Below are 22691 nucleotides of genomic sequence, written 5' to 3'. Positions count from 1 at the left end.
TGTGTGTGTTTGTATCTTCTTCTTCTTTGGCAATCACTCGTAGCCGAGTAAGATTGTCTTCCATAAACACAGTTTTAAGAGTGAGTCTGTAAGTGACTGTGGAGGCCAATTCTGGATCCACACGCCCTTCCACAGTGGAGACAGAGGTTTTCGGGTGAGAGTAGATCACAGTGAGGGTTTGGCAAGCATGCTTTCCTCTTAGCACATTTCTCTCTTTCATCCTGAGGTCAAACGTCTTCAAAACCCATGACACATTTGGTAAAGGCTGTTCTCCAATTGGAGAACTCCCAGGCCAGTGTTTCCCAGTTGTCGGTGTTTATACTACAGTTTTTAAGATTTGCCTGGAGAGAGTCTTTAAACCTCTTTTGTTGAGCCACCAGCATTACACTTTCCATTTTTAAGTTCGGAATAGAGTAGTTTCTTTGGAAGACGATAATCAGGCATCAGCACAACATGACCATATATTTAATTGGTTTGCTCATTTTACTTTACATTTGCTCATTTTGCTTTATGTTTACTATTTGGTTGATGTGCTGCTCTACCTCTCTGCTGCAGTAAACGTTGCCTTAATTTTTCTTTAAAATGCTCAACACAGCCTAGCTAAAGAGATCATGACTTTATTAGTCTTTATTAGTCAGAGTATTGTGCTACATGCTTGATACTGTAGATATGAAGATATTATTTTCAGTTAATTGAAATTAAGAGTACTGTAAGGCATGGACGCAGGTGGCGCTGTGGGTTAAAGCCTCAGTGCCTAGGGCTTGCCGATCGAAAGGTCGGTGGTTCGAATCCCCGCGGCGGGGTGCGCTCCCGTTGCTTGGTCCCAGCACCTGCCAACCTAGCAGTTCGAAAGCACCCCCAGGTGCAAGTAGATAAATAGGGACCGCTTACTGGCGGGAAGGTAAACGGTGTTTCCGTGTGCTGCGCTGGCTCACCAGATGCAGCTTTGTCACGCTGGCCACGTGGCCCGGAAGTGTCTCCGGACAGCGCTGGCCCCTGGCCTCTTAAGTGAGATGGGCGCACAACCCCAGAGTCTGTCAAGACTGGCCCGTACGGGCAGGGGTACCTTTACCTTTACCTTTAAGGCATGGACAGATGATGAATAAGTGGCATGCATGAGTGCATGAGAGAGAGAAAGAATTTATATTATTCCTTGTTATATATGATTGGGAGTGGGTTGACAGTAAGATGATAGCTGTATCTAACGATGAAAACAGACTTCAGTATTTTAAAAGCACTATTGGAAAAGATTTTGCTAAGCTTAGGGGGAAATGTTTGGCTTTTTGGTGCATATACTTACATCAGACCATCAAGAATAAATAATCCAAGAAGTAATGGATTATACATTGTTGAAAGAGAAAGCGCTACTTTTGTCATAATGAAAAACATTGTACCAATGTTGTGATGGCTAATTAACTCTGAATTGTTCCAAATTATTCTGACAGTTAAAGCCTTGCTTATTTCCTCTTTTCTAATAGTAAACAGATGAGAGAGATTAATTGTAATTGGCTGACTTCACTACATACCACAGTAGTGGTACCATATTTGTGATATTTTTGTCTTAATTTGTCAAGTAAAATATCTAAAGAAATGGTCAGTTCGGACTGCCACACAGCAACTACTTGAAACTGCTCCAACAGTGCCCTAGCTCACTGACATGCAGTTCTGTCTTATCAGATGATCTGTCCTTAATCTTGCCAATCATAGCTAGAAGCTGTTTTCAGTGTTGTGCAGACAAGCAACCAAGTATGAACCTTGCCCGTAGCAAGAAATGTTATAGGGTGGGGAGCCAACGATTATGATGGAGTCATTGTAAGTCATTGTGAAACACCCAAAATCCAATATGTCAGCTCGCAAACTGTTTTTTCTGTGGACCAATTGAAAATTGCCAGAGTCTCAGGCCATGTAATATATTTTTTTCTTTGTTGAACGTATTAAAGTACACATCTAGGTTACCAAAGTCTTTTAGGGGAAATAAGTCAACTGTTCCAGCATTTATATTATGAAGATCATTTCCCCAAATGCTCTGATTTTAAAAAATAAATTGTGTCCGATGGGATGAAGACATTCTCAACTACAGGCGTACCTAGGTTTTTGACTAAAGGTTTCCCCAGGACTAAAGCCACCTTAGCCTGTTTGATAATCTGGCTCTGATTTTTAAAAATAAATTATGTCAGATGGGATGAAGATATTCTCAACTACAGTTGTACCTAGGTTTTTGAACAGCTTAGTTCTCAAATGTTTTGGCTCGTGAATGCTGCAAACCCAGAAGTGACTGTTCCGGTTTGTGAACTATTTTTGGAAGCCGAACGTCCGACGGGGCTTCCATGGTTTCCGATTGGCTGCAGGAGCTTCCTGCAGCCAATCAGAAGCAGCGATTTGGTTTCCGAATGTTTCGGAAGTCGAATGGGCTTTTGGAACGGATTCCGTTCGACTTCCAAGGTACGACTGTACTGTGAAGCCTTTTCACAGACTACTGAATGGAACTTGCATACCTCCAGTGGTCCATAGTTTGAGAACTTCTGGCATGGCTAATCTGATAACACAAGAAGAATCTCTTTGGATTAAGACCAAAACCCTTTCTAATCCCATCAGTTTGTTTCCCACAGGAGATAACCAGAAGCCAATGGGAACCTCAAAATCAAGACTTGAGGGTAGCAGTAGACTCCTGCTTGTGTTTTCCAGCAATTGGCAATCAGAGGATCTGTGATCCTGGCAGAAGCATATAGCCACCATGACCTTGATCGACTTATCCTCCATGACTTTTTCTAATGCCCCTTGAAAGCCACCTAAACTGTGTCACCACATCTTGAGGTAGCCAGAGAAAGAAATATTTTGTTTAATCTGTCCTGAATCTCCTACTATTCCGCTTTATTTATTTTTTAAAATATATATTTTTTTAGTTTTAAAATATAAAATTATAAAACATACCACACAATTCATCACAAATACCCTCTTATTAGACTTCCATCAGCACCTCTGACAATCCTCCGTCTTATTCACTTCTTATGCATTTCCTAACTTAATATTGCCTTTACATTTTTAACACAACCCATCTCCTTCTGCATTTTTGCAATATTTCTAATATTAGTCCTCACAGAGCTTCTTGCAAACCTACAAACGTTGTCTGGTCATCGCAGATACTTTTCAAATAATCCGTAAATTTACTCCAGTCCTTGGTAAACTTCTGGTCCCTCCGGGTTCGGATCCTTCCCGTTCCGCATTGTCCATTAATTTCATCTTCCATTCTTCAATTGTTGGTAATTCTTCTTGCTTCCATTTTTGGGCCAATAGTATTCTTTCTGCTGTTACTGCATATTCACCATTCCGCTTTATTGACTGACCTGGATTCTAGTATTCTGAGAAAGGGTGAGTCACTCCTTGCATAATTTTACAAAACGCTTTCACTTACTCATCTCCCCTCCCCATCCTAAAAGATTCAAATCACGCTAGCTATGGATTTCAAGTATATTTTAGTATGATAATTTTGACTGTCATAGATATGTATATTTATTGCACAACAATTAAAAATATATATTTATAGTGTAATTTTTAGAAGCAGTTAAATCAGAAAGTGTGGTATGTCTTTCTAATTCAGCCGTGCTGTTAAGTTTTGGTTCTAGAATTCTCCCTTGTGCCATTTGTAACTGACTAAATGACTGAGCTACTTTTTCTTTGTTAATGTATGCCAATTTCCATTTATCCTTCTCCGTATTTACAAACTGAAGACTTTTTGAACCTCTAAATCTTATTTAGAGAAATAAATTTTGTTAAGACACTGAAAGGTACAGCAGAAGCTTTTTGGGAGAAGTGTGTGAACATTCAAATACACTCATTTCAGAGGAGAACATCTAATTTGAACCAATTTGTGTTCCACGAAGTTTAGGTACAGATGCCAATTTGCAGTTTAGAACAACATTATACAAATAGGTTGTTTACAGGGGCACAAACATAAAAATAAGCAAAAGGCTAACGTACTCATGCTACAGACTTCTTTGGATATATGAGCACAAATTCATAGGACACAATGATGTATTTGAAAGGCAGGAAGTACCGTACGTATATTAAAATCACATGGAACTCTAGAATCTATTAGGGTTTTTCTTTATGTCTAATAATAGAAAATGTGTCCACGTTCCAAGAAGCTGAATATTCAGTTGAACCAGTCAGTTTGTCACTGAAATTAACAACAGAACACTGAAAGCGCCAGATGTATTGTTCTCAAAGAATTATAGCATCTCAGGGAGTTTGTGCATGCACACCTGCTGGCAGTATTGCAAGTCTTATCCTGGTAGGAAAACACTAAAAGTGCATATTATGTTGTTAGGTATGACTGAATGCCTACAATAAGGAGCACTCTCCGGTTTGTTCCTTTCAGATTTCTTGTCATACTGTCTCTCGAAGAATTGATGCTCACTAGGGCAGCTTTGAGGCAGGCTGGTTGAAAGCAGTCTCCCCTTCTGTGGCTATTATGAGATATAAATAATCACAACAAATTGTGTGTTGTTAAAATATACACATTTTATTTTATTTATTTTATTTTAAAATTTTATTTATGCATTTCAGATTTATACATTTCACCAATTTAACAATCATTTTGAACATTTCAAAACTTGACTTCCTTCCCCCTCTTTCTACAGTTCCTTAAATTTATTTTTAATACCTTCTGCATATCCCAATTAACTTAATTTTTTCATTTATTCATCTACGTTAAATATATACTCTTATAAAACTGCAGGTTATTTCAGTAATCCTGCCAGTGTTCTTATCTGTTTACAGTTTATCTGTAAATATTCAATAAACCATTTGCATTCTTTTTTAAAAAAGTTTGTTACCTTGTTTTCTTATTCTTCCGGTAAGTTCTGCCATTTCTGCATATTCCATAAGTTTTTGTATCCATTCTTCCTTTGCTGGGACTTCTGCTTCTTTCCAATTTGGGGCGAGTAATGTTATTGCCGCTGTAGTCGCATACATGAATAAGTTTCTATACATTTTAGGTCCTTCTGTCCCTATAATTCCCAAAAGAAAAGCTCCTGGGGGTTGTTTTTTTTACAAACGTTATTTTAAACATCCTTTTCAATTCATTATGTATCATTTTTGTACAATAGTCAGGATGATTTATTTGTTGGAAGCAACCATTTACCAATAATACCCCTTGCCAAATTTCCCAGATGTATCTATTTTATAAATATTTACAAGCCACACATTAAGTGTATCAATTTGGCTTACATAATACAAAATACAGTGGTACCTCTACTTACGAATGCAATCCATTTTGGGGTGCCGTTCGCACCCCGAAAAGTCCGTAAGTAGAGCGCCGCTACTGCGCATGCGTGAAGCGTGCAGATTGCTTCTGCGCTTGTGGCAAACCTGGAAGTGTACTTCCGGGTTTACCGCATTCGTAACCTGAAAAGCCGCGACGTGAAGCAAACGTAACACGAGGTATGGCTGTAGAATAAAAGGTAAATGGACCCCTGACCATTAGGTCCAGTCGTGACAACTCTGGGGTTGCGGCGCTCATCTCGCTTTATTGGCCGAGGGAGCCGGCATACAGCTTCCGGGTCATGTGGCCCGCATGACTAAGCCACTTCTGGCGAACCAGAGCAGCGCACGGAAACACTGTTTACCTTCCCACCGGAGCGGTACCTATTTATCTACTTGCACTTTGATGTCCTTTCAAACTGCTAGGTTGGCAGGAGAATGGACCGATCAACCCGTCACGGGGATTCGAACGGCCGACCTTCTGATCGGCAAGTCCTAGGCTCTGTGGTTTAACCCACAGTGCCACCTGTGTCCTTTGCTGTAGAATATCAGCCCATAAATATCCGTAACACATAATTAAAAACATCAATACATGCCAGTTGGTTAACTTCATCTTGTTTTCAGCAGACAAATAGCAATGGTGTAAAGGCAATGGCCTTGCGGGTATGTGGTTCCTGCGTGTAGGAGATAGGTCAACTGGATGGAGCTGTATTCTCCAAAGGAGCAGGTACACAGTCTGGCATCCTCCTTGATCTGCCTCTGTCACCAGAGCCCCACGTGACCTCTGTTGCCAGGAGTGGTCTGACCATGACAGTGGATCCCCAGAGACCCCTCTATTTCCAGATTACCTCCCACCCCACTTGAAGCAAAGACCAAATCATGGGTATGTCGTGCCCTGTGCATTCAGCCGGGAACAACCTGAGACGGTCCTATGGTTGCCATGGAGCCATGAAATCCCGAGCTAATCCAACAGCAGCCTCAGCTTGGCATGGATATTGAAATCACCCAGAGTTATTGTTCGGGATTCCTCCAACACCACATTTGGGATACCCTGGCCAGCCCAGTAAGGGAAGCTGTTGAGCGATGGTAATATCATTGCATGTGCTTTCATTAAGAATATCGATTTGATTTTCTGAGAGGATGCCCCTGTTTTTATTTTTATTTTAGTTTCAGTGAAATGTAGAATTCAAGCGAAGGAGCTATGGATCTGCTATAACTGCATTTCACTGAGCTTTAAATTATTGAAAACACACACAGTATAACAAGATATTTGTCATGGTAGTGAATAATTCAAATTTAGTTTATGGAAACCTGATGAGATTAGATTTGTATTTCTACTGTACTATAGACTGACTAGTCACCATGAAGGACTTCTTTGGGTTGTTATCTATACTGTAATTTATTTATCATTGTGTTTGCTGTGGTTCTTCAGTTTGAAATTAATAAAAGCTTCATGTGATAAGCAGATAATAAATATTTATATAACTTTTTTGTTTACCTTTTGCCACATGATGCCACCAAAGGTGACATTGAAACTGAAACTCCTGGCATTATTTTATGTTATTTTTGGGAAACAAAGTAAGGTGTGTGTTTGGGGTTTTTAAAGGTTTCAGGGAAAAGCTGTAGTTTTTTGGCCAGCATTCCTTTTGTACAACAGTACCATTGCATGAGTAAAGGTCCCGAGTGATTCTATGTTCACTAAAAAGTGGGACAGCCTATTCAATTTTTTAAAAAAATTAATATATCAAGAATTGAAAGCTTATGAGTCCAGGAAGGAAATTATATTGTAGTTGTTATTGGAATGGCTTGCTTAAGAGAACTGTGGTCAGTCAGTGATGAATTAAATGGACCAATGATGTAACTCAAATAGGTAAAGATAAAGGACCTCTGGACAGTTACGTCCAGTCAAAGGTGACTATGGGGCTGCGACGCGGTGGCACTGTGGTCTAAACCACTGAGCCTCTTGGGCTTGCCGATAATAGAAGGTCGGCGGTTCGAATCCCTGCAATGGAGTGAGCTCCCGTTGCTCGGTCCCAGCTCCTGACAACCTAGAAATTTGAAAGCTCACCAAAAGTGCAAGTAGATAAATTGGTACCGGTCTGGCGGGAAGGTAAACAGCATTTCCATGCACTGCTCTGGTTTTGGTGTTTTGTTGCGCCAGAAGTGGCTTAGTCATGCTGGCCACATGACCCGGAAAAACTGTCTGTAGACAAACGCCGGCTCCCTCGGCCTGTAAAGCAAGATGAGCGGCACAACCCCAGAGTTCTCTGCGACTGGACTTAACCTTCAGGGGTCCTTTACCTTTATCTTTTAAAAGACCCCTGGACAGTTAAGTCCAGTCAAAGGTGACGATGGGGTTGCTGCGTTCAGCTTGCTTTCAGGTTGAGGGAGCCAAGGTTTGTCCACAGACAGATTTCTGGGTTATGTGGCCAGCAGGACTAAACCGCTTCTGGCGGTACACCGTGACGCAAACCAGAGCGCATGGAAATGCCGTTTACCTTCCCACCGCAGAGGTACCTATTTATCTAGTTGCACTGGCGTGATTTCAAACTGCTAGGTTGGCAGGAGCTGAGGCAGAGCAACAGGAGCTCACCCCATCACAGGGATTCGAACCACCGACCTTCTGATCGGCAAGCCCAAGAGGCTCAGTGGTTTAGACCACAGCGCTACCCGCTCCCTATAACTCATATAAGGCAGTTTAGTATATTGACTAGTTAAAAGTGCACACATATCAGACCTTCTCTGAAGTATTTCACTTGCGTGATTTCATCAGCAGCTGATAATTGGTTCTGCCCCCTAACCCAATACTTAGCATTTTGCTTTTCCTCTTCTTGTTGTTTAGTTGTTTAGTCGTGTCCAACTCTTTGTGACCCCATGGACCAGAGCACACCAGGCACTCCTGTCCTCCACTGCCTCCCGCAGTTTAGTCAAACTCATGCTGGTAGCTTCGAGAACACTATCCAACCATCTCGACCTCTGTCGTCCCCTTCTCCTTGTGCCCTCCATCTTTCCCAACATCAGGGTCTTTTCCAGGGAGTCTTCTCTTCTCATGAAGTGGCCAAAGTATTGGAGCCTCAGCTTCAGGATCTGTCCTTCCAGTGAGCACTCAGGGCTGATTTCCTTCAGAATGGAGAGGTTTGTTCTTGCAGTCCATGGGACTCTCAAGAGTCTCCTCCAGCACCACAAGCTTTTCCTCTACCCATCCACTATTCTGCACCTGACTCCAGTTGCTGGGTTTGGGGTTTCTAGTAGGCAAAGTGGACTTTGCAAACCAAATATGGCCAGTGTCATAGAATACGGCCTCGGAAGCTGTCGGTGTAATCAGTGGCGTAGCGTGGGGGGTGCAGGGGGGGCCGACCGCACCGGGCGCAACATCTGGGGGTTAGGGAATTTCATGGGTTAGGGGGCACAAATCCATGGGTTAGGGGGCGCAAATTACTTGCCTTGCCCCGGGTGCTGATAACCCACGCTACGCCACTGGGTGTAATAGCCCCCCAGTGCACAAAATAAATGCCCTTAGTTATAGACGCTATGCTGAGAGAGGTAGAACTTGCCACAAAGATGCTGGTGTTTTTGTTTTTTTGCAACATTCCTACCTATGTAGTCATTGTTCTTAATTATGAAGCTTGTATAATATTATGTTATAGGTTCATATTTTGGATCTTGGCTCTTTCCCGTTAATGCAGGGTTGCCGTAACATCCAATGACTCACCAGCACACATTCTTAGAACTTTATTTTTTAAAAAACTTGTAAATTAAGCCATGTCTATAGGGCACCGACATAGTGTTGCTTATTCATGTGATATGCTATATAAATAACAAATCCACTTTCACATTCATGTGAAAACTTTTTAAATTTCAAAAACAGGAGATCAGTTCTTCATAGTTCAACATACGTAACTTGTATTCTACTTATACAAACCCCCATTCTATGGACAGGTTACTGTGTTTGGGAGAAAGGCTTGTATACCTGATAAGTAGATTATTTATATATATTCTGAATGTATCTAGTTCGCATTCCTTTTCATCGTTAAGTCTTGTCCTTTGCACTGTTGAATTTTTTACATCTTCTTCCATCTGTGGAATGATGTGCAATTGCCTATCATCAACTTCAAAATCCTAAAATAGAACAAAATGTGTTTATGGAAAAAGCAGATAATTTAATACAATAAACACAGTTGTGATGTGTATATTTTACAACTATTATATTTTCATATGCTGCCTTAAAAGGAGAACCAAGTTTCTATTATCTTTCTCTCCCCCCCCTCTTTATGCCAAAGTGCTTGCAGTGACCACCTCCAAAACTATGTTAGCCATCATGACGTTTGTATGCCAAGTCATTAATTGTATTCTTCCAGCTGTGGCTTCTGTCTCCCTGATAGGATCCATGTGAGCTGTGTTTATGGCTGTATCTCTGCTTCTAGGTTTTGCTTGGCTAGAGTCTGCTTCTAGCCAGCTATGTTTGTGAAGAGGCTATAGCTTTGCATAAATTATTTAGAGGAATACCACTGACGTTCTTGGGGAAAATTGTTAACTGTTACCCTCCAGTTTCTTGCCTCATGAATTTAGCAGAATTCCTTTTCCCCTGCAGTTTTATTTTATAGGCTCTTTAAGTTTCACTCTCTTCTGTTGTATACTTAGAATATTATTGATTGATTGATTGATTGATTGAGGGATGGATGGATGCATGGATTGCTACCCCAATGTATGCTGACTTTCAGAGCAAAGCCCTCCAGGGTGGCTCACATAAAAAATAATAATTAGTTATTTAGAAAATCTCTATTTTGCTGGCTGGCAATAATGCATTTATTACTACACGGGTTGCAAAATTTGCCTTGGCTGCAAGTAAGTTGAGAGCTAGGCACCAAGACAAGTATCATAAGTGGGAGTGTGAAACGTGGAGTGCTTAACTTATGCAAGAATGATTTTTGCATGTTTGCTTCGCTTCTGTTGCTGCTGCTGTTCAGTTTTAAATCAGTTATTTGTATCCTACGCATTGTTTGTATCCTAAGCTTATAGCTTTATTTGTATCCGAAGCTTATAGCTTTTAGCAATAAAGATTCATTCATTCAACTGGGAATATTTAGAAAATATATAAAACCATTATACAGATCCAAAACTATGAATAGCACGTTAAAACAATATAGAGCTTAACACATGTTGTTGTTGTTGTTTAGTCATATAGTCGTGTCCGACTCTTCGTGACCCCCTGGATCAGAGCACGCCAGGCACTTCTGTCTTCCGCTGCCTCCCGCAGTTTGGTCAAACTCATGCTGGTAGCTTCGAGAACACTATCCAACCATCTCGTCCTCTGTCGTCCCCTTCTCCTTGTGCCCTCCATCTTTCCCAGCATCAGGGTCTTTTCCAGGGAGTCTTCTCTTCTCATGAGGTGGCCAAAGTATTGGAGCCTCAGCTTCAGGTTCTGTCCTTCCAGTGAGCACTCAGGGCTGATTTCCTTAAGAATGGATAGGTTTGATCTTCTTGCAGTCCATGGGACTCTCAAGAGTCTCCTCCAGCACCATAATTCAAAAGCATCAATTCTTAACACATAGCATCCTAATTAAATGCATCTTGAAATAAAAATGCTTTTTAAGATCCATTTAAAAACTTGCAAAGATGGAGCCATATTTTTTTTATTTGTAAAGCAATTTTATATTGTCCTTTGGCTCCAGGAGGAATTAGTTACTAGAGTTACCACAGTTCATGAAGACTTGATAATTTTCATTGCCTGGTTGTGCGGAAGGAAGCGACATATTTGGATGTTTGAAAAAGATTTTAGTTTTTGATTGACTTATGCACAAAGTATATCCCATTTATTTTAATGGGATATACTCAACAGTATCTTTCCAATTGTGTCCTGATATCCTTCTTTTCAAGCTGCTTACTCCATTTTCAACTTTAACATCATATGGTCTTAAAATAAGCAAAACACCACTATGAAGTGTGTCATTTGTTTTAAGTCTCACACAACGAATAATATTTAGCATTATTTCGTTCCAGGATGTTTTGTACTATGAACAACTGAAGTCTAATGTGATTCAGCATGACCTTTTGGTGGACAATTTGATTTATAAAGTGAGTATTTCTAATTTATATATCTGTTGTTGATGTGGTTTGTATCATCATCATCATCAATTTTTACTTATGAGTCTCTTTCCATGAGGCATCCTGAAACAATTTGCCCAATGCAGATACCAACTGGGATAATGATCTCCATTTAGAAGGTTTCTCTCTCTCTGTCTCTGTACAGTGGTACCTCAGGTTAAATACTTTATTCGTTCCGGAGGTCCGTACTTAACCTGAAGCACCACTTTAGCTAATGGGGCCTCCTGCTGCTGCCGCGCCACCAGAGCACGATTTCTGTTCTCATCCTGAAGCAAAGTTCTTAACCTGAAGCACTATTCCTGGGTTAGCCGAGTCTGTAACCAGAAGTGTATGTAACCTGAAGCATATGTAACCCGAGGTCCCACTGTATCTGTATCTATTTGCTGAATATAGAGATTTGTCAGAATCTCTATATTACTACAATGGTACCTCAGGTTACATACACTTCAGGTTACAGACTCGGCTAACCCGATTAGCTAAAGTGGTGCTTCAGGTTAAGAACAGTTTCAGGTTAAGAACGGACCTCCGGAAAGAATTAAGTACTTAACCCGAGGTACCACTGTACTTTCAAATGAAAAACAACTGTTATAGTTTGTGAAAGGTTTCATCTAAAGTTGCATGTATCTGAAGTATATCTGCCATGGTTCAGTGCAATAGTTAATATTTCTGCTGCTCCCCCCGCCCCCGTTGAATTATTTTGGAAAGGAAAAGAAAGAACAGGCAGGGGTTGGGCAAGCTTCCTTTTTGGGACACCATTAGCAGTGGCATTAGCCCAACTTCTCCCATTTTCCCCTTAGGCTTCCCCCCGCCCTTGCCGCTATCGCAGGTTGTTTTTATCTTGCAAGTGTGGTGGCAGCCTGGCCAATATTTTGCATCCTTCACAATGTCCTGTTTCACAGTGTTTGCTGGTGGGTTGATCAGCCACATCAATAAATGGTGGAGAAACTTCTGCAAAGTGGACGGATTTTTCTGATGCGGAGAGAAGATATTCAGACAATTTCTCCGGAAAGAAATGTTGTCTCAACTCTTCCAGCATAACAATTATATGCACAACTTGCTCAGGAGGAAACAGAAGTTGAGATTCGATTTCTATAAGCATGTGAGAAGATAATAATAATAATAATAATAATAATAATAATAATAATAATAATAATAATAATAATTTATACCCCGCCCATCTAAACAGGGCTGCCTTCAGATGTCTTTTAAAGATAGGATAGCTGCTTATTTCCTTCACATCTGAAAGGAGGGTGTTGCACAGGGTCGGTGCCACTACCGAGAAGGCCTCTGTCTGGTTCCCTGTAACCTCACTTCTCGCAATGAGGGAACCGCCAGAAGGCCCTCGGCGCTGGATCTCAGATTTGGATTTGGGGTTGAATAGAGAGAGGGTCTGTCTTAAATGTCATCCTTCAATACAGCCCTGATTTATGAGAGTCCTTCTGAAGCTACTTTTTTTTAATGCAAAGCCTGCCTTAATTTACAACCAACAATAACAGCATCCATGGACTCCTATACATTGTCTACTTTGGCTGTTAGTCAGACATCTGTACTTTTGTCATGAATGGATAGGACAAGCATGGCGAATAGAGTGGGGAAATGGTTTTTGGCTCTCTGCTGAGTTCAGAGTGTTTTAATGTAGATCATCTCTTTTTCTATCATATTACTTTGGGATAGGATATAAACTTTCTGAGTCTGACTTCTCCCCTGATATGCTCCTTTGCTGGGTCTCTGGTGGTGTTGTACCAGTGCGACATTCTGCCACAGCAGTGTTACATTAGAACAAACTGTGATGCATCTTCACAATTCACCGGCTCAGACTATTTAGGTGGTTTCCTGTGATTTTCCAGAGAAATGGTTTGTGTAGCTATTTTATTCAGTACAAACACACACACACACACATATATGTACACACACACACAGTGGTACCTTGGGTTAAGTACTTAATTTCTTCCGGAGGTCTGTTCTTAACCTGAAACTATTCTTAACCTGAAGCACCACTTTAGCTAATGGGGCCTCCTGCTACTGCTGCGCCGCCGAAGCACAACTTCTGTTCTCATCCTGAAGCAAAGTTCTAAACCTGAAGCACTATTTCTGGGTTAGCGGAGTGTGTAACCTGAAGCGTATGTAATCTGAAGCATATGTAACCCGAGGTACCACTGTACACATATATACATACATATACATACATACATACATATATATATATATATATATATACATACATACATACATATATATAAATTAGACACTGTAAGACACAGACACTGTAACAATTTACAGACCACCAAGAACATATTCCTTGGCCTCTTCGTGTGTCAGGAAGGGCATGCAGAAATGCAAACTGTTTTAGAAATGCATAGTTTTACTGTTGTTTTTCAGCTGGGATCCGCAAGCATTTTTGGTATGGCATTTCTGGGGGCTGGACTAGATGACCCTCGGGTCCCTTCCAGCTCTAAAATTCTTTGATTCCATGCATTGTCTCAAACTTCTTCAAAACCATTCCTCAGTTCTCAGAGAGATTGCCACGTGCCATGGCAAAGGAAAGCTTATTGTCTGAGAAATACAAACCTAGAACTCCCAAAGGGGTGCCTGATTAGTTTTTCAGTTCTTTGATGACTGTGGAATGCAGTTAAAATGTTAATTGTGAGATAATTTGCATTCCCTCTCCCATTGAAAGAGTGGGGAAACTCCCATTGATGAAAACTAATTAGAATTGACGTGTTCAAAAAGCATGTGGATATCAGTACCTAGTGTTATGATGATACTAATAGATTTTTTTCTGTGTGCAGGAAATGTGAAATTGACAACAGGTGGAGTGCATAGTTATTAACTCTGTAGCATGACAACAATAATATCTTGTTATGCTAATGCACCACAGGAGCTTCCCAGCTGGAAAATATACTTCTCAGCTTCAAATTTTTATGGTTTTTCATTTACAGGATGTGAAGCTGACAGCCAGCAATGATGACTACTACTTCGTGTTTGAGGATTATTTATATCAGGTAAGTAATTACTGTTATTGCAGCAGCCTATCAGTAGGGAAAAGTGACATGCAAATTAGATACAATTTGTTCCAGGTGTCTTTTAAGCCCAGTAAAACTGGTAGTGAATTACAGTTGCACTAAGCTGACCAGCAGCGGAAACCTATGCATGCCTACTCAGAAGTTCTACTATGTTCGGTGGGGCTTTCATTCAAGGAAGTGTGTATACGATTACAGTCTGGATGACTTAGTGTCTCAATTAAATGGATCCATCAGTCACTGTCCAGAATCACTAAGCTATTCCTGTGCATGGCTAACTTTTACCTTCAGCCAGCAAAGTTAAAGATATGGACTATGCAGAATTAGACAAATTAACAGGAAGGATTCAAAACCAGTGGGACCAGAAATTAACAAAGGCTGGAGTAAATTTACGAACTATATGAAAAGTATTTGTGATGATCAGACGACATTTCTAGGTTTGCAAGAAGTTCTCTGAGGAGTATTGTTGGAAATATTGTAAAAATGGAAAAGGGGAGATGATAAGTTAAGAGAGGTAAAGACAATATAAAATTAAGTAATGCATAAAAAGAGGTTAAGACAGAAGATCATCGGAGGTGCTGGTGGAAGTCCAAAAAAAGTATATTTGTAATAATTTGTGTGGTACATTTTATAATTTGTATGTTAAAATTAATAAAAATGTATTAAAAAGAAAAGAAAAAGAAAAGTTAAAGATAACTAGCAAGCTAAGCCAAACTCCTATTCAAATTGTCGTTTTGTGGAGCCACAATGTTTGGATGACTGGTTTTACTAAGTTAGCCCTAGCTGATAAGGATCTAAGACTCTCTGAAAATTGAATACCCTGGGAAGGGTTACACTTTGAGATGCTAGATTTTTCTGTACTGTCCGTTGATGTGCACTGGCGAATACTTATAGCAGTAATTCTGGACCTCTATTGATTTTCTTTGGCCATACGGCATACTCTTTCAGAACACTGTGAATTTTCTCATACCCTCTCCTCTTTGGAGTATCCTTAGTATAAGAAAAGCCAGATTGAGGGAGCAGGAAGTGGAAAGGCAGTAATTTGTAAGAGAATGCGATGTGTACAACTGAGAATTAATGGAGGTGCAGTAATGATAATATAATAATAATTTTAATTTATTTATACCCCACCCATCTGGCTGGGTTTCTCCAGCCACTTATTCCAACAGAATATTAAAAACACGATAAAACATCGAATATTAAAAACTTCCCTAAACAGGGCTGCCTTCAGAGGTCTTCTAAACGTGGAGATGCTCCTTCAGGTATACTGGACCGAGGCCATTTAGGGCTTTAAAGGTCAGCACCAAAACTTTGAATTGTGCTCAGAAACGTACCAGAAGCCAATGTAGGTCTTTCAGGACCTGTGTTACATGGTCTCGGCGGCCACTCCCAGCTTGCTATCCATATTAAACAACAGTATGGATGAGCCCTAAGCTATCTAGCTTATTAAGAGCAACTGTGGAGAGATATTGAAAGATATTGGTGCAGATTCTGCATGCCGAAACCATGTACACATTGGGGTCCTATGGGGCTTGCAGGAGAAAAGTAGTATTGTTGATCATGATTTATATAGAGAGCTACAGATATATATGGTGCTACACAGAATGACATGAGCAAAAGGGGTTGGTGGACTACCCCAAGGACCTTGCAAGCTAAATTTTGTCACTGATGGCATCATAAAGAAGGAAGGGAAATGGGAGGGTAAAAAAATGTGATCAAATGCAGTTAGATGTGCTAAAACCATGTTTCAGCTGGAGATGAAGATTAAAAGGCAAAGAAAAGGTGAGTTTTGTGAAAGGTGTGAGATAAGAGTTTTGGGAGGAACTCCCAGAGAGAAATGCTAGTTTTAAAATATAATAGTATTAAGCAACCTCTTGTCCTAAAGCCTCTGCACAGGAAATGTTGTATTCTTATATTTATACAACACTGTTTCCGACCTTGAACACTTAGGATGGGGAAGTGCTAGTCTTAAGTAAACAAGCATCCGTAATTTATTACCTTTGCTTCTAGTAAAGGAGAGCCAACTAATTTGTGTGGACTTGCATATATTGTTTCTTTTTAATCTCCTTAAATGGAAGCTTATTACATTTGCAAATTTCCTAATGTGTATTTGATTGCAGTGTCTACATAAATGTCATGGGGGAGGCTTCACATTTTCGTGGCACTTTCAACTCGATTAGTCACAGCTGTTAGGGTGGGCTTGTCATTTTGTCGATTATAGCTACATAAAACAAGCTGAAATATATTGGTGGCTGAATGTATCCCTCCTTAGAGGACAGACTGATTTGTTTAGTCCTCTGAATGCTAGAAATTAACAATAATCAGGACTCCTGTTTTGTGTGTGATATGTATGATGCTGTTTTTTTTTAATATTAAAAATCTACAGCAGAATTTATACCTCCCTATCCCTCTTTACTAGTAATGCTAATATACTAATTGAAAACTCATGATCTGAGCATGAGTCCTTATCTAGTCAAAGCAGCAGCACCTATATCCAAGTATTAGCAGGTTCAGGGGAAGCCTGCAGTTTGCAGAAATACAAAAAAAGTTAGTTAAAAATAACCTTAATGTGGGGAAGAACCTCAAAAATAGCCCAGTGTGTCCCCATATAGATGTTTTGATAGGCTTGCCTAAACAAGAATGTGCCAAAAAAATACAGCAAAAGCACTTCTCTAAATGTCTATTAACAGGTGGATTTGAAAGGAGTATGAAACAAGAGTTGGAGTACCCCACAGGCTTTGTTTTTAAATATGGAGGTCTGGCTGGAAGCAATATGGATCCTGTTGGGCCGGAGCCTCTCCGAGATTTGGGGTTTAATATCAAAGACTATCAAAAAGACCGGCAGAGAGGAACTGAGAGAGATTTAAGGGCCTCGGACGTGAGATCTCCAGGCTAAATAACATATAAAGACTGATGGATATTGGTTGGGGACAGGAACCGGGAAAAGGGTGGGCGGAGTTTGGGAATCCAAAAGGTATACAAATATAATTTGCTTGGCTTTTATATTTTTGTTAGTTGTATGGAAATTGGGAAAACCGTGGAAGGGAAATTTTGGTCGACTTTAGGGAAAAGGTTTAAGAATAATTAATGAGGTATAAGTATTGATGTGTAAATTTGGATAAGTTAAAATTGGTTTTTAAATCAAATAGAAATAAGGTTTGCAAAAATATAAATTGAGGAAATGGAAGAAAGAATAAAAGTAAAATAACAGCAGGTTAGAACAAATTATTAAGTTAAAGTGGAGAAATAAGTTAAGGACTTGCTGAACTGACAATTTAAATTGGAATACAAGAAGGGGAGGTGTGAGGAGGTCTGAGAAATAAGGTAAAAGAAAATAAGTAATTGAAACTTTATGTGTTTTTAATTGTTGTTAAGTCTTGAATTTTTTGTATTTCTGTGTTGTTTTTATTTTGTTTATTTTTTATCTTTGTTTTTGATTTTTATATGTATGCTGAAAATACCAATAAATATTCATTAAAAAATAAATAAATGTCTATTAACAGGGAGTATCAAAGTGTAGGTACCACAACACTAAAAGACAGATTTGAACAGGTCCCACGTTACCGGTTTTATATACCTACAGTAACGTTACTGTTGGTATGTGGGTGTCACTGTGATCTAAACCACTGAGCCTCTTGGGCTTGCTGATCGGAAGGTCGGTGGTTCAAATCCCCACAGCAGGGTGAGCTCCCGTTGCTCTGTCCCAGCTCCTGCCAACCTAGCAGTTCAAAAGCACACCAGTGCAAGTAGATAAATAGGTACCGCTGCAGCAGGAAGATAATCAGCGTTTCCATGCACTCTGGTTTCCATCACGGTGTTCTGTTGCGCCAGAAGCGGTTTAGTCCTGCTGGCCACATGACCCGGAAAGCTGTCTGTGAACAAATGCCAGCTCCCTCGGCCTGAAAGCAAAATGAGCACTGCAACCCCAGAGTCGCCTTTGACTGGCCTTAACTGTCCAGGGGTCCTTTACCTTTTTTTAACCTTTACCAACAGTAACACCTGGAACTTGGCTTGGTAGCAAACTGGCAACCAGTGAATATCTATGAGCAGAGGTGTTATATGGTGACAGAGTCCCACAGCTGTCAGCACCTGTATTCTGCAAAAAAATGCAATCATAGAATCATAGAATCATAGAGTTGGAAGAGACCACAAGGGCCATCGAGTCCAACCCCCTGCCAAGCAGGAAACACCATCAGAGCACTCCTGACATATGGTTGTCAAGCCTCTGCTTAAAGACCTCCAAAGAAGGAGACTCCACCACACTCCTTGGCAGCAAATTCCACTGTCGAACAGCTCTTACTGTCAGGAAGTTCTTCCTAATGTTTAGGTGGAATCTTCTTTCTTGTAGTTTGGATCCATTGCTCCGTGTCCGCTTCTCTGGAGCAGCAGAAAACAACCTTTCTCCCTCCTCTATGTGACATCCTTTTATATATTTGAACATGGCTATCATATCACCCCTTAACCTCCTCTTCTCCAGGCTAAACATGCCCAGCTCCCTTAGCCGTTCCTCATAAGGCATCGTTTCCAGGCCTTTGACCATTTTGGTTGCCCTCCTCTGGACACGTTCCAGTTTGTCAGTGTCCTTCTTGAACTGTGGTGCCCAGATGTCCGGATCAAGTGGAAGGGAAGCCCCACAAGTGCATGGCAGTAATCCAATCTTGAAGTCAGCAATGCCTAAACTGCTGTGGTCAAGTTATCCTGGTTGTAGCTGTTATACCCAGTGCAGCTGGTAAAAGGCACTTAAACCACTGAGGCTGCCTATGCCCCCAGTGACAAAGGTGGAACCAGAAGAACCCTCATACTCTGGACCTGCTATTTCAGGGGAAGTGCAGCCCAGTCCTGGGCAGGCAAAATTAATTCAAAAAATCTGTTTCATAATTAAAAGGAGATTCTGGACTGACAGCAGGTAGAATGAAAAATACTTTCCAGTCAGTGGTCCCTTGACAGTTTTGACTGATGGAAGTTTCAAACGCCACTTTCTGAATCAGTTAGCTCTGAAATGCTAACGACAGTGCGAACTCATCTCTGTCAGAGTCAATAATCTCATGTCATTCAAAATCCTGGGGATAAATATAGATAAGTCAGTTACCCGTAAATTGCTCTCTGCAGGGCAGTACTAAGTTATCATTTTGCAAAAATGGTGTGTGTCCTTGTTCATCTAATTCGTCAACAAAAACACTGACCGGTGCAGAGAACAAACGAATGGGCAGGAAATGAACAGAATTAAACTTTCTTGTAGGTGTGGTCACTCCTATACCTCATAGCAGGCAGCTATCTAAGAGTAAAAATTCATATTAGAAAGTGAAAACTGGGGCTCTAAGTGCATGTGCCTTGTGGGGAGGGACACTTAGAATAGAGTGTCGTTTGGTGGAAGGGGTTGCTGAATGCTCCCCCCCCCCCCAGTTCCCCTGGAAATGTTACTCTATCCTTGGAGACATGTTGTTGTTTTTTGCTCTTTTTCGTTTAGCCAGGCCTGCCTATGGAGAAAATGGCCTAGTGGAATTTTCAGGGAACTATTGGCTGGCACAGCAAGTACAGTCGTACCTTGGTTCTCAAACGCCTTGTGACTCGAACGCTTTGGCTCCCAAACGCCGCAAACCCGGAAGTGAGTGTTCCGGTTTGCGGACATTTTTTGGAACCCGAAAGTCTTCCGCGGCTTCCGATTGAGTGTAGGAAGCTCCTGCAGCCAATCAGAACCCGTGATTTGGTTTTCGAATGTTTTCCGAAGTCAAACGGACTTCCGCAACAGATTCCCCTCAAGAACCTGTTCGACAGTGGAAGAGCTGTTCGACAGTGGAATTTGCTGCCAAGGAGCGTGGTGGAGTCTCCTTCTTTGGAGGTCTTTAAGCAGAGGCTTGACAACCATATGTCAGGGGTGCTCTGATGGTGTTTCCTGCTTGGCAGGGGGTTGGACTCGATGGCCCTTGTGGTCTCTTCCAACTCTATGATTCTATGATTCTGTTCTAACCAAGGTACCTTCCTCCTGCCTACTTGATTCTCCTTTGCAAATCTGCTTCCCACGTTCACCTTAACCATCAGAGGACACATGTTTAATGTATAAGCTCTGATGGGAGCAACGCTTCATTCTTTGGGAAGAATGAAGGGACTTGTCTTTCCCATCTCATTTTGGCTAAATGCAGACATTTGTGGTACTACGGCATTAGGTTTGATTCAGCACAAACACCTTGATAACTATACAAATATAATGAAGTCTGTGTGCGTGTTTTAGCTGCAAAGAAAACCGCCAGTTTTCTTAATGTCTCATTACAGATGTTTCTCTGTGTCTCATACAAGCAAATGCAGTGATGTGATTGGGGAGAATGGATTGCATGCGACGTCTGGACTGATCAAGTCATATCCTCCCCAGCTTCTTTAAAACTAAGTCATTGCTTAGCAGGAGAGGTAGCCTTGCACTGCTGACTGTTGTTCAGATTCATTCATTTATTTATTTATAGGTGCCATCAGACTATCACAAAGCAAGGGAGTTATATATCAGTGTAAAACAGCCAATAGCAATGGACACAAACCAAAATAAAACACAAACTTCACATTTTGAATTTCCTTGGTGAACGGCAGTATTCTCTGATGGGTCCCTATCTGAACAAGTGCTAACGTAAAATGAAATTTACACGAAACATAAATAAAGTGACGTAAAACCTGACTATTCTTGTTTCAAGAGTTACAGTGTTCTTGCTAAAGAGCTATTCTTGAATTGGCAGGACTTTGTGGCTTGCCCAGGCCTCTCTGCCCAGGGATGGGTCATCTCAGCTTTGCTTATTGCTAGAAATATAAGGCTTTCACTGTTCTTGGGGAAATCTGAGAATGTAAATGGCAGGAAACAGGACAGGAAGCAAAAGTGTGTGCATCTGCTTTCTGAACAACAGCCAGAACTTCACTTTTCTCTTTGTATTCACCCCAGTTGTTCTAAATTGGCTTTTAATTTTCCCTTTTTATTAGTACTTTGTTGAGTGTACTATGTTTTGACAGTTCAGATAAGATCAAAAGCTGGTAATGAATAGTGTTGGTTGTAAAGTGTGTGTTTAAGATAAAGGCCCTTTGTCATCTGAAAAAATGTTAATCTGCAAAATAGTAAGCTGCTCAAGGAGGTAAAAACCATTATCTCAGCCAGAAAATTATTAGGTCCTCTGTCAGAAGCGCAGACATTTTCCCAAGACATTTTTGCTTTTGACAGATGTAATTATTGAAAGGCTGTGTTTACAAAAAGATTAAACAAAAAGGAGCTGTCTGAGTGGATGATGTACAGGGAGACATTGCCATGGCACTGAAAGCATTCTAGGTAGAATGTAGTTACAGATAGGTAGCCGTGTTGGTCTGCCATAGTCAAAACAAAAAAAATTCCTTCCAGTAGCACCTTAAAGACCAACTAAGTTAGTTCTTCGTATGAGCTTTCGTGTGCATGCAATACCAAGAACTAACTTAGTTGGTCTTTAAGGTGCTACTGGAAGGATTTTTTTTTGTTTTAGGTAGAATGTAGATCCATATACTTTTGCTTCCTGTCTGCTATGCAGCTGCATACATTTGTCCATACTTTTACAGCAAAATTAAATGTAATGCAAGAGAGCCATGATCAGATCTCCTAGTTTCCTGGTTTTCTTAAAAGCAGCTAACAGGGAACCTCAAATTGCAGAAGCGGGGTTAATATTTTCCATCCATGTCTCTGTCCGTCTATCTCTCCCTCTCCCTCCCCCCCCCCCACCTGTTATTTGTCCAGCTGGGGAAAACACAGGTGAAAACAGAATTAGATTTCTAGGAATGCTTCCATCTCTTCAAAATCTAAACAAAAGAACTGTTCTTTTAGACAACTAATGCAATTTTGAGGAGGAAACACAGTTTATCTTGCCTTCATTCTACCTAGAATGCCATGGTAATGTTTCACTGTACATCATCGACTCAGACAGCTCCTTTTTGTTTAATATTTTTGTAAACGCAGCCTTTTGATAATTATATTTGTCAAAAGCAAAAATGTCTTGGGAAAATGTCTGCGCTTCTGACAGAGGACATAATAATTTTCTGGCTTTTACCTCCTTGAGCAGTTTACTATTTTGCAGATTAACATTTTTTTCGGATGACAAAGGGCCTTTATCTTAAACACACACTTTACAACCAACATTATTCATTGCCAGCTTTTGATCCTATCTAAACTATCAAAACATGGTACACTCAACAAAGTGCTAATAAATAGGAAAAATTTAAAGCTAATTTATAACAACAGAGGTGAATACAAAGAGAAAAGTGAATTTCTGGCTGTTGTTCAGAATGAAGGCAAGATAAACTGCTTCCTCC

At 40.5% G+C, this 22691-nt stretch overlaps 1 protein-coding gene across 1 annotated transcript in view; it reads left to right on the top strand.

Annotated features, from left to right (window-relative positions):
* Positions 1-22691, top strand: part of TBC1D19 (TBC1 domain family member 19) — a 75887-nt gene that overhangs the window by 30268 nt on the left and 22928 nt on the right. Inside the window, exons 12-13 of the mRNA XM_081924535.1 lie at positions 11263-11337; positions 14307-14369. Coding sequence (XP_081780661.1) covers positions 11263-11337; positions 14307-14369 — 138 coding nt within the window. The remainder of the gene's footprint in view (positions 1-11262; positions 11338-14306; positions 14370-22691) is intronic.

The sequence above is a fragment of the Podarcis melisellensis genome, assembly GCF_964234715.1.
Source record: "Podarcis melisellensis genome assembly, chromosome: 9".
Lineage (NCBI taxonomy): Eukaryota > Metazoa > Chordata > Lepidosauria > Squamata > Lacertidae > Podarcis > Podarcis melisellensis.
This window is presented reverse-complemented; position numbering and strand designations above follow the sequence as displayed.